Source organism: Etheostoma cragini, chromosome 20 (assembly GCF_013103735.1).
Source record: "Etheostoma cragini isolate CJK2018 chromosome 20, CSU_Ecrag_1.0, whole genome shotgun sequence".
Classification (NCBI taxonomy): Eukaryota; Metazoa; Chordata; class Actinopteri; order Perciformes; family Percidae; genus Etheostoma; species Etheostoma cragini.
The window spans coordinates 11658447-11669285 of record NC_048426.1 but is presented as its reverse complement, the minus strand read 5'-3'; the positions used below and the strand labels follow the sequence as shown (position 1 = coordinate 11669285).

The window sequence follows — 10839 nt, the reverse complement described above, 5'->3', positions numbered from 1 at the left end:
TTTACACCAAAACATCATCATTATGTAAAACTATTTTTATAGAACCATATAAACACTATTATAAGTAGTCAAAATTTGCTCCAGCATAGAAATGCATCAACAATAAAAAAAAATAATAATATAGTATACATGATAATAAATAAACCTCTGATCCTACCTCTACTTTTGTGAATGCAGGGTTTGTAAATTGTGATATTGCTATTTCTTTATTTAAGCACAGGTTTCAGCATCAGTACATCAAGTACAGCACAGCTAAGGTGGTTGTAATTAGACTGGTTAATTATTAGCATTAATTAAATTAGAGTAATTAGAGAAATTAGAAAGTAAATCTTGTGTGTGCATACTGTATCTCGCTGTGTTATTGTGTAAATGATAACATATTGATTAAAAAGCAAAACTTTATAATGCAGTTAAAGGATTGACAGCATTGGCATAATTTTACATTCAAGAAATAACTCGACACATTAGGTGTTGATTCTTTTTTCAGTTTGAATTCTAAATGCACAAAATCTTGATTTCTTGTAACTTGTCCACTTTAATTTGGTTGAAAAACATTTAAACATTTGTTTAACAGCCTTTCCTTAAGCCTACCTCTCTAAAGTATCCATTTTTAAATCTTTGATCCCCAGAAGAGAAAGAAACCAAAACCTGTGTATGACATGGAAATAAAGGGGGGAGAGTGAAAAATGATACTGAAAAAAGTATTAACATGTTAAAGCTGAGTTCCAGGTCATTACCAAAGTTTTCACACCTCTGGGATCCCCAATCTCACTCTTTTATTGGGTATGATAATTAGACTGTAAAACGCTCCTGCCTTGTATTGTCTTGCAAAGTGCTCTCTTGGCTGCACACACTCAGGCACATGTATGGCCAGTTTCTCTACCAGCCAGGGAAGAGTTAATGATCCTACACCTGTCCTATCAGACACCTGTTTCACTCCTCTCAGCCAATCAGAGAGAAGAGGGAAACTCTCCGCTTGGATGAAATAAATCTTGGCCCGTTCAGAGGGAATCACAACACTTGACTCATCTGTGTGTGACTGCTCTTCTCTGCTACACTGATCGACTGACTGACAGAGAAAGAGGAGCTTCACAAACAGCAGAGAGTGGAAATTAAAGGAACCTATTCCAGCTGACTTGGATTGAAGACATGACCAAAGAGACTGAGTAAGTTTTGTGAGGACATTGTTGTCATATTGTTGCTTATAATGTGGGCTTTATTGGGATTTTCATTTTCCAAAGATAATACATTTTCATGTGGACATTATGTAATGCTGTAAAACCGGGATTTCTGTCTGTCTCCCCCCCCTTCATATTTTCAATGAGACCCCCAGGTGATAGATCCCTGTTTTAAGAAACTGGTGTTTTGCAGTGGAAATTGATACGGATAGTTTGAACACACACACACACACACACACACACACACACACACACACACACACACACACACACACACACACACACAAACAGTTGTGTCTGTGGTTGTAGTGGGTCTGTTTCGGCTTGTATTGTCAATAACCAAGGGGCCACAGAGCACAAAAGGAGACTGGGAAATAAGAATCTCCTCTTGAGGTGTTGGACACAGACAGAGGGCAATGACAACGTGTAATGCATTGAATTACATAATGGGGACACCCTAGACACACGCCCCCCCAACCCCTCCTCTGCGTCTGTGTAAAAACATCCATACTCGGCTGGTTTTAAGGAAAACGAAGAGTAACTAATGGAGTTTACTGGAGCTGCTTGGTGCAAGAGGGAGAGACTGGTGCATCTTAGAGCAGGTGAATGAGGTTAGTTTTAGTATTTGTAATGTTCAGTTGCTGACATATCAAGGACAGAGACAAACTAAAATTATAATCAGGTGTGAAAACAAAATGTACAGCCTTTCATGCTCAATTACAATATTCCTAGTTTTCCAGGTGCAGTGTTAAAATGCTCTCTTCCGTTAATCCTTGAAAAATAACTGGATTTCTCTTTAAGCTGTGGTTCCGTTGTGGTTTTGAACACCTGTGGTCTTTCCCTCCCGTCAGCACATTTAATTAGCTGTTTATCTAGAGTAAACTGCAGCTATTTGCTCATTAGCTACTTCAGACAAACTAAAGGCGGATTATCCTGGTAGGCAGGATATTTACAATCCAATGTTACTGCGAGTCTTTACAAACAAATCCAATCCTCTGAATCCCCCCCCTCAACCCCTTTTTTTTATTTTTTGTGATCCGAAAGCCAGAGCTCACCCGTTGTGTAAGAAAACTGTGTTGTCATTTTTTAGGTCTATGCAAATAAGAGAGTTCATACAGGATTCAAGAATTTATTTTTTTGTATTTTCACAAATCCAGAAACCACACAGCACTGTGTGTATTTGAGGGGAAGTGGTGCAAGGGGTGTTTGTGGGTGGCCCTTGGCTTGTTAAAGCTTTTATGACACCCCTGCTTTTGAGGGATGTTACTCCGCTCTGTGGTTTTGCAATCGAAACCATTAATGCTCAGGGGCAAGTACGTGCAGTGCCCCAAGGCTGCTGCTGTTAAACTCAAGCTTCCTCCTGCTCTATCAAACCCTATGTATCAAATAAGCATTTCAATTACTTGAATGCATTTATTTCCCTTAGGGCCAATAGATAATTCCACATTTTTACAGTCTTTTTTTTTTTTTTTCTGTGCACAGTTTGTTTTAATTTGTCAATCAAGCGGCCAATCTAATCAGTTATTTGTAACTCTTTTCTCCTCTGTGCAGGACTCTGGGACTGGTCTTTCAAAGTGAGAACTTCAACTACAACCGTAACACTAACTACATCATGGACTCCTGGCCTTACCTGGAGAGCCCTGTCCCCGATCAGAACCACTCCAGAAACAGACTCCACCCAGGAGACGACCTGGCAGCTTTAACCATGCTTTATGAACAGTGCAAGGTAAATAATGTAGAATTAAGCAAACTTAACTCAATGTTAACCTCAAGATAAATTCCAGGTTTCTCACTTTGACCACTTTTCTTTTTAAATACTTCATTTATTTTTATTTTCCCAGAGCCAGAAAGAGCCGAAAATTACCTGCAACCGCACTGGCAACATCTGCAAAACAGAGAGGTAAGAGACAAGTTCACCAAACAGTTGCTGTCAAATCGGTCTTTAGCATATGTTACATGATTGATACAAGCCATGATTGATACATGCCTTTTAAATGAACACTCATTTCAAGGAGGAGCTGCGTGCTTACCCTATAATTTCCATCCTCTGTTGTAACTGAATAAAAACGCATTAGAGAGAGTGTTGAAACAGAAAGAGAAAGGCAGGGCTTTAGGAAACCATGAACAGGTGAGTGAGTAATCCCCAAGTCAAACATAGTCAGGGGGATTATTGTCTACCTCTCCAGTCCTTCCATCCATCCATCCTCTCTCTATCATCATCACTGTCTTGCTTAAAGAATTTCAAGCAGACAGGCAGTCGTTCCCACCCCCCAGTGTGAGAAATAGCCATTGTTGGGGTGCAGTGTTGTCCCCTCAAACATTTGGAACAGAGAAACTCAAACGCAAGATGGATTAACAGACAAATAGTACCCACCCAGACTCAAACCGTGTCTTTCTGCGAGTTCACCTTGCAGTAGCTCTGTGTGTGTTGAGTGAATCTGGACACAAGATGTGTCATACGTTTGCACAGGCTGCCTGTAAGGGTATGCAATGCATAATACAGTCTGTCACCTTAAAGTTGTTTGATTCCTTGCTGTCTTGGTACCTGGTTGGAGTTTTACAGTCATTCTTTCCTGTTTGTAATTAATCGTCTACTTCCTCTTTTTCCAAATCTTGCCAGGACTCCAACCAACACCAATGAGCTTGTTTTGTTGGAGGCGTCCGCCAACGTCATGAAGATCCTTCCTGATAGTGTTCCCTTAAGCCACCCCCAATGTGATGTCTTGGGATCCAAGCAGATTGCCTCCGTGCCCACTTCTGTTGCCCCCCACTCAGACACATATGCAACGCTGACCAGTGTTATGGCGGACCCTTACGACAAGCAGGAACTCAATATCATCTTTGATTCCCTGCTGCAGAAGTGGCCAGAGACTGGCGCTTTCGCCGACCAAAACCCTGGGGTAGGTTTAGTGTCAATTTTTAAAAGTTGAACCCTGTGTCTTCTATTTGGCATGTCCCTTTCCAGGCCTCCACCATGTTCCTTTAATTAACAAATGTCATTTTGTGAATTTCAGACTTACACTGATCCCTTCACTGAAACCCCGTCCAGCCCGGTGTATTCGGGCTCCTACACCGGCTCCCCACCAGAGAGATTCAGGAGTGAGTTTCAGTTTTCCCTTGGAGCTCCTCTGGCTTCTTCTTACAAGTCCAGTGAGCTGCCAATGGTCTACCTGAACAAGGGCCAGTTTTACCCCATCACTCTCCAGGGAGTGGACAGCAGTGCTTGCCTCACTGCCACCAAAGTCAAGGTGAGTCATAGTTACATTGTTTTGTTTGGTTTTTAACATTAAAAATGGTGACTATTGTTCTTAGTAGCATCCTTCCCTTCAGGCTTTTTCTCCCGGGGCCCATGATTACATAAATTCTTTGCGTGCCACCAAGCCAACCCTTCCTAAATATCTGTCCCTCCCTTGGAGGCAGCTCCTCTGTGACTAATTCCCCGCTGACACCCTGTGCACTGGGGTGGTACCATTAAAACAACAGAGTCCTGCCCTGTATAATTTATTCCTACAGTGGTGTGATGAGGCCAGAGTGCAATAAAGCTCAGCTCCCAAGCGGAGTGGAAAAAAAAGAGGAGTGGAAGGGGGGAGGAGGTGTTGTGTGGTTTTAAAACATAGGTGACAAACCTTTTCTTTGTCAAGCGAATTAGAGGATAAATATATATATAATATACACAAACGCACACCCGCTCATTGCAAAGAATTCTTGACAATGTGGGGAGAAAAGGGGGATTTGGAGTGATGAATGAAACGTGTAAATACAGGCAGTTGATAGAATTACACAACTTGACAAACTTACCTAATTATCTGTTTTTTTGTCACCTTTCTTCAGACAGTTGTGATGGCTGTGTTTGAGAATGACAAGAGCCCAGAAATGCAGCTCCGCTTTTGGAATCACTGGCACGCACGTCAGCCAACCGCCAAGCAGAGGGTCATTGACATTGGTATGTTCATCACATCGTAAAATCCAAAGTCACTGTACACCTGTAAACATACCTACACCATGTGAAAGATTTCCTCACTTCGTGTTACATTATTAAAAAATCACCACACATTTTTACCTGATTAGACACCTGAAAAGGTTTAGAAAAGAATTAAGTGTTTTTATATTTTTTGTCTTTTATAGCGGACTACAAAGAAGTGTTCAGCGGCGTTAGCAACATAGAGGAGGTTGCCTTCAATGCTCTCTCCTTTGTTTGGAACCCCAATGAAGAGGCGAAGGTAAACACACGCACACAGACATGCTTTTTATATAACCTGTCTCCGTTAGGCCAGTTCTCTGAAGAGTGCAGGAACAGAACAGGTGGAAGATTTAGAAGAAGAGAGAGAGAGGAAAGGTAGTAAAGGGTGGCAGAGAAGAGAAGGAGTGGCTGAGGAGGGAGGGGAGGAATTTCAGAAATGTGTTTGGCCCTGAGGCTCCTGTCACCACAGCAGGCGAAAGCCACGACAGCTTATTTGAGCTTCTATGTGGCCCAAAGGTGCTTGGGTGGGGCCACCAAACCTGTTGCAGGTGGAGAGACACAGTAAGAAGGGAAATTATCAGAAAATGTGTGGATAGAGAGGTCTTAAAAAAAAGTAGAAAACAGTAAAATCTATTAAGGGTCTCTTTTTCACGATGGAAAAGACACACAGAGTAGCTAATGGCCCTAGATTCTCCCCCTTTCCCCCCCTTTGTATGCATCCTGTCTCTACCGTACCGGGACATATGCATCTAAGAGTTGACATGGAACAGGATGTAAGTGGTCAGAAAACATGACACCAACTTAAAATACCCACTCCCATTCCCACAGGTGTACATTGGCATCAACTCCCTGAGCACAGACTTCTCCGCTCAGAAGGGAGTGAAAGGCCTGCCTCTCAACCTCCAGATTGACACTTATGACTTCAGCTCAGGAACCAACCAGCTTCTTCACAGAGCTGCTTGCCAGGTCAAGATTTTCTGCGATAAGGTACGTCGCTTGTGTCATTTCACTTCAATTGCCTTTTCTTACGCAAAAAAACCCTTCCGGGATTTGTAGAGTCAAAGCCATCATTGTAATCATGTGATTGTGTGTCCTCAGGGTGCAGAGAGGAAGATGCGTGATGAAGAGAGGAAGAAAAGCAAAAGGAGGGAAAAGACCAATGCTAACAGTGAGTGTTGCAGACAGCTCATCTTACAGATAACGTTATCCTCCGATATACACACAGTATACAAACACTGTCTTAGAGAGTGTATTCTAACTTCCCGCTTTTGTTTTTCAGCCAACAAATCTTTAGTGAGCAGCTCAATGGGCAGTGAATGCACCTTCTTCCATACCCTGGATGACCACATCACCCAGCCAGTTCTCTTCATTCCAGAAACACACCTCTCAAGCTTACAGCGCATGGTAGGTCCTTCTTTAACTTTATCCTCTCCTCTCCTCTCCTTGTTTCCTGTCTTGAGTGAATCATGTTCCCGACCCCTGAATCCCTGCAGGCAGTCGCACAGGCACGCGAGATACAGGAACAAACTGTGGGAAAGTATTTGGTGGGAAAAGTGGGCTGGGAAGGGGAGGGGACGGTGTCATTGAAAGTGAGGCGAAACACAGACTTGAGATTGGATGAGCTTATTGGAGTCGAAACCAGGCACAAGTACAAACCGCTACAGCTGCTGACACTGAGATTAAGCTATGGGTGTTTACACACACACACACACACACACACACTTGCAAAAACTGTCAGGCGGGAGTGCTGTTCAGACAGACTAGTTTTCCCAACTGTGGGACTGTGTACACTACACTACAGGAATATATATTAGAGTGTGTGTGTAGAGGGAAACCTAGAAATTTAATTTAGATGCAACTTTGCTTATTAACAGTGAGTAAAACTGAAGAAAAATATAAACCAGCGATTACAAAATAAGATAATGATGCAATGCCCCGCAGTCTGTTATGAATGTCTATGGCATCTTTGATTGGCCAGTACGACAAAGCGCACAGTAGGATGGTCCTATCTCTGTCTCCATCAGTGTCCATGCTTATGTTGTTTGAGGTTATGGTAAATGCAGTCTTAAATAATGATAACATTCCTTTTTGAAGGTATTACGCACAGACAATGATGGAAAAGGTGACTTTACGCAATGCTTTTATCAGTGGAGTCTAATCAGATCTGTGGTCTCCTCTTTGTCTCTCTAGGCCACTCCCATGGACGAGATCGAAAGGTAAGCATAGTAAACACAAGGCGACAACAGTTGTCCATCACAACCAGCTTTTTTCTTTCTCAAATAAACACATTAGATTTTTAAGTCTAATGTTAATGTCTGTTCTGTTTTCCTAGGAATTCTAGGAAGAGATTGTATCCAGAGAGAGACCAGATTAGCTCTCCAACCAACAAAAAAGCCCACAGAGAAGACCCACAAAAAGGTACACAGAAAACTAAGTCTAACATAAACGATGTAAAAAGGTGACATAAATAATGAGCCACTGAGCTTTCCTTGTCTTTTTATGCTCAAAGTTTTCTTCCCTTTCTCGCTTTCCAATAGTTCTGCTGTACGTGAGGACATGCGCCGAAGAGGTGTTTGATGCGCTCATGCTCAACACGCCAACACTGTCAGGCCTACGGGAAGCTGTAAGTAACAAACTCTAACTTCAAACTCAGACCAAAATGGTCTGACCTGATTTCCAAGGTGGCGATGAACCTCCACCTTGTTTGTGTTGCTGCCTTCCAACAAACACACATCACGCTCAGATCATACTCACTTTACCGTACACTATCTGAAGTCTTTTTTTCTAACCATTGTCTCATTTCCTTTCCTTCCTCAGGTGTCAGAAAAGTATGGCATTCAAAAAGACACTATCGGAAAAATCTACAAAAAATGCAAGAGAGGGTGGGTATCTTTTTGTTTCTTTTTTAATGGCTTGGTTGGATTAAAGAATTGGATTTGACACGGCTGATATGCATAAATCCAGGGCTTAGTTTGTGGTTTTAATCTCATCTTCCTATAAGGAAGCTCACGTCAACAGACTGGGTAGGTAAGTTAGTTGGCTCGGTCTCCTGGAATGTGTTAATTGGAGCTTCTCCAAAAGAGAGACAAATGACGAGGGCAGGATGAAAAGATTTCAAAAGTCCTGCAGATGAGTCATGGGCAGGTGTTGTTTTTTTGTATATGTTTTCATAACCTCATTGTAACATCGGGAAGTTTTTAGGTGGAGTTAAGCTTTGAGCTTTTAGCTACAACCACTTTTTAACATTCAAGTGACCTCACTGCAGCACAGACATTCTAGGAGCCCACTTTGTCCTGTTAAATGATGCCCACAGATTAACTGTAGACAACAGGGCTGATGTTTTACAAGCTTTTTAGAAAATAAAACCAGACGACAATGAATTGTAAAAATGACCTTAGGTCTCAGAGAGTTAAAGATTGTCCATCAAGTTGTCAACTTATTTTATATTTTTTCACACATGTCACATTTCTATCAGCTAAACATTGAGATGGTTGGATGAATTTGTAAGAGCTGCACTTCTCCTGCACTTCCCACCTGAATTGAGGAATTTGGATTGATAAAAAAAAAGGACTTCAATGTTTTTAATTTCCTAATAAGGACAAAAGGTGGCACTCCCGTTGTTATGAAAAATACACCCCCTTTCTTGAGGATTGATGATTCACAAAGATCTACTTATAAAGTCATTATCGTTGCTAGGTCACGTCTTATAAGTGAAATTGGGCCTAATGCATTGACTGTATCTCACGTGGTCTGTAGCTGTCGAACTGATAACAGTCTGGGTCACCTCCTGCAAAATAACAGTGGAGATCAGACGGCTTTTCTTAGAACAGGGACTGAAACACCTTTGGGTGATTTTCCTGCTGCTTCCTGCTTGCTGTTGGCAGCCATTACTTCAGGGGGAAGAGCTAAGCTAACAGGTTGGGTTACATTCTGCCCGTAATTCCCTCCCTCCTCCTTTGCTCTTGTCTTCAATCAACCCTGTCCCTGCAGGCAGACTGCATGCGCCGATGCTTAGTTCAGGCATTAAAGCCTCACAGACTTAAAGGGTAGTGTAAGTGTTGGGGAGAATGGATAGAGAGTGACCCGATTTGCTACCCCTACTGGTACAGGAGCCAAAGCTCCACTGTGTTTCCTCCCAACAAATGACATGATGCGTTTAACCAACACAAGAAAGCTGTCAAACTTGCTCTTTATGTCACATGTTATTTATGAGATAAAAGTAGGTTTAAGGTTAGATGACACATTTTAGAGCCAGTTTGCGCGTCCTAGATTTAAAAAAGAATATGTTTTTATGTATATATGTGATTTGGCCAACTTTCTGTGCACCAATGATAGATTTTCCTCAAGATTGCCGACATTTTTTTAATGAATTGTTTTAATCTTTTTTTCAGGATCTTTGTCAACATGGACGACAACATCATCGAACACTACACCAACCAGTCGGCCTTCCTCATTGAGATGTCTGAGGTCGTCGGCGGTCAGTTCCAGGTCACCCTCATTGAAGTATGAAAGCCAGCGTCCAGTCAGCCTGCTCCACTGAAGGATGTAACACGTTACAGCAACCAGTTGAAACCATCTCTAATAGCACTGCTCAGTCAAAGACTATGTAAGCTGTGGACTGCCAAAACTAATAAGAGAACTGGGCTGAAGAGACCTCAAGTTTTTTTTCTTCCAATTTCAGTTGAAAATGAAGCACAGAGAAAAGTCTGTGTTGTAAATACCACTCGCCCCATGATTTTGTTGTTTGAATTTAATATTGTAACGTAAGAGCAATTATGATGAACATCCTGTACATATATAGTGTAAATATATTTTAATACAACAGTGTTTTATAAACTAGCCATGTGCATTTTGCAATCCATTTTTCCACAAATTGCTATGTATTTCAATGCATTTTTTGGAATGCTGTACATAATTTGTGTACAGTGTATTTTCAGCATTTTCAGAGGTTGCTATTCTTGCTGCTTTTAACGAATCCATCATTCCTTCTACAAAAGTGAATGGTGTGTTCCTTTCACCCACAACTATTGATGTTTTATACCATAAGTATCTTCCTTAGGTTCCTGTTACTTTCACGAGTAAAATGGCCGGATGCTGGGTTTAATTCAGAACCTAAAGTCAGACATTTCCACCCATAAAACCACACAATAGTTTGTATTGGTCATCTTTTAGTCCGAAGTTATGGACATTTCCTGCCCACCCCCCCCACCCCAACCTTGAGGCCTGCCAGAGGACTTTTATAGTATGCATGTGTATGTGTGTGTAAAAGGTTGCAGGATCCCCCCCACCCTCCACTCCACCCTACAGTACGTTATGCGTCATTTCAAAACAAGCATGTACCCCATTTCATTATTATACCATGGTAATTATGGTTGTATTAATCAATTCTTGCCTCTTTTTGTAAGAAAATAAAGAAAATGCATAATAGGTTTTGTGGCTGTCTCATTATTACGCATACAGATCTGATTGAAAAGCTAGCCAGTCATAACAAGGCTCAATTATCACTGGAACAAACAAAAGATAAGGATTAGAGTGCATGTGAGTGCGCATCTCTTTTAATGTGGAGTGCGTATTGAAAATATAGAATCAGCTAATAGTTCTATCAAATCAAACAAACGCATGAATCCCATCTGTATAAGAGATTGGTTTGGTCTCATTTTGTTGTGTATAAGGGTGAGTGTGTGCTAAGGAAGGGAGGTC

General features: G+C 41.6%; 1 protein-coding gene across 1 annotated transcript; it reads left to right on the top strand.

Annotated features, from left to right (window-relative positions):
• The first annotated feature begins 979 nt into the window (after positions 1 to 979).
• Positions 980 to 10569, top strand: grhl3 (grainyhead-like transcription factor 3). The gene is made up of 15 exons (XM_034858952.1): positions 980 to 1166; positions 2730 to 2904; positions 3020 to 3078; positions 3799 to 4078; positions 4193 to 4426; positions 5010 to 5121; positions 5304 to 5398; positions 5968 to 6126; positions 6238 to 6307; positions 6419 to 6543; positions 7330 to 7355; positions 7472 to 7557; positions 7677 to 7762; positions 7957 to 8021; positions 9531 to 10569. The coding sequence occupies exons 1-15, from the start codon at positions 1150 to 1152 to the stop codon at positions 9646 to 9648; spliced, it is 1707 nt and encodes a 568-aa protein (XP_034714843.1). The 5' UTR covers positions 980 to 1149; the 3' UTR covers positions 9649 to 10569.
• Positions 10570 to 10839: the final 270 nt, after the last annotated feature.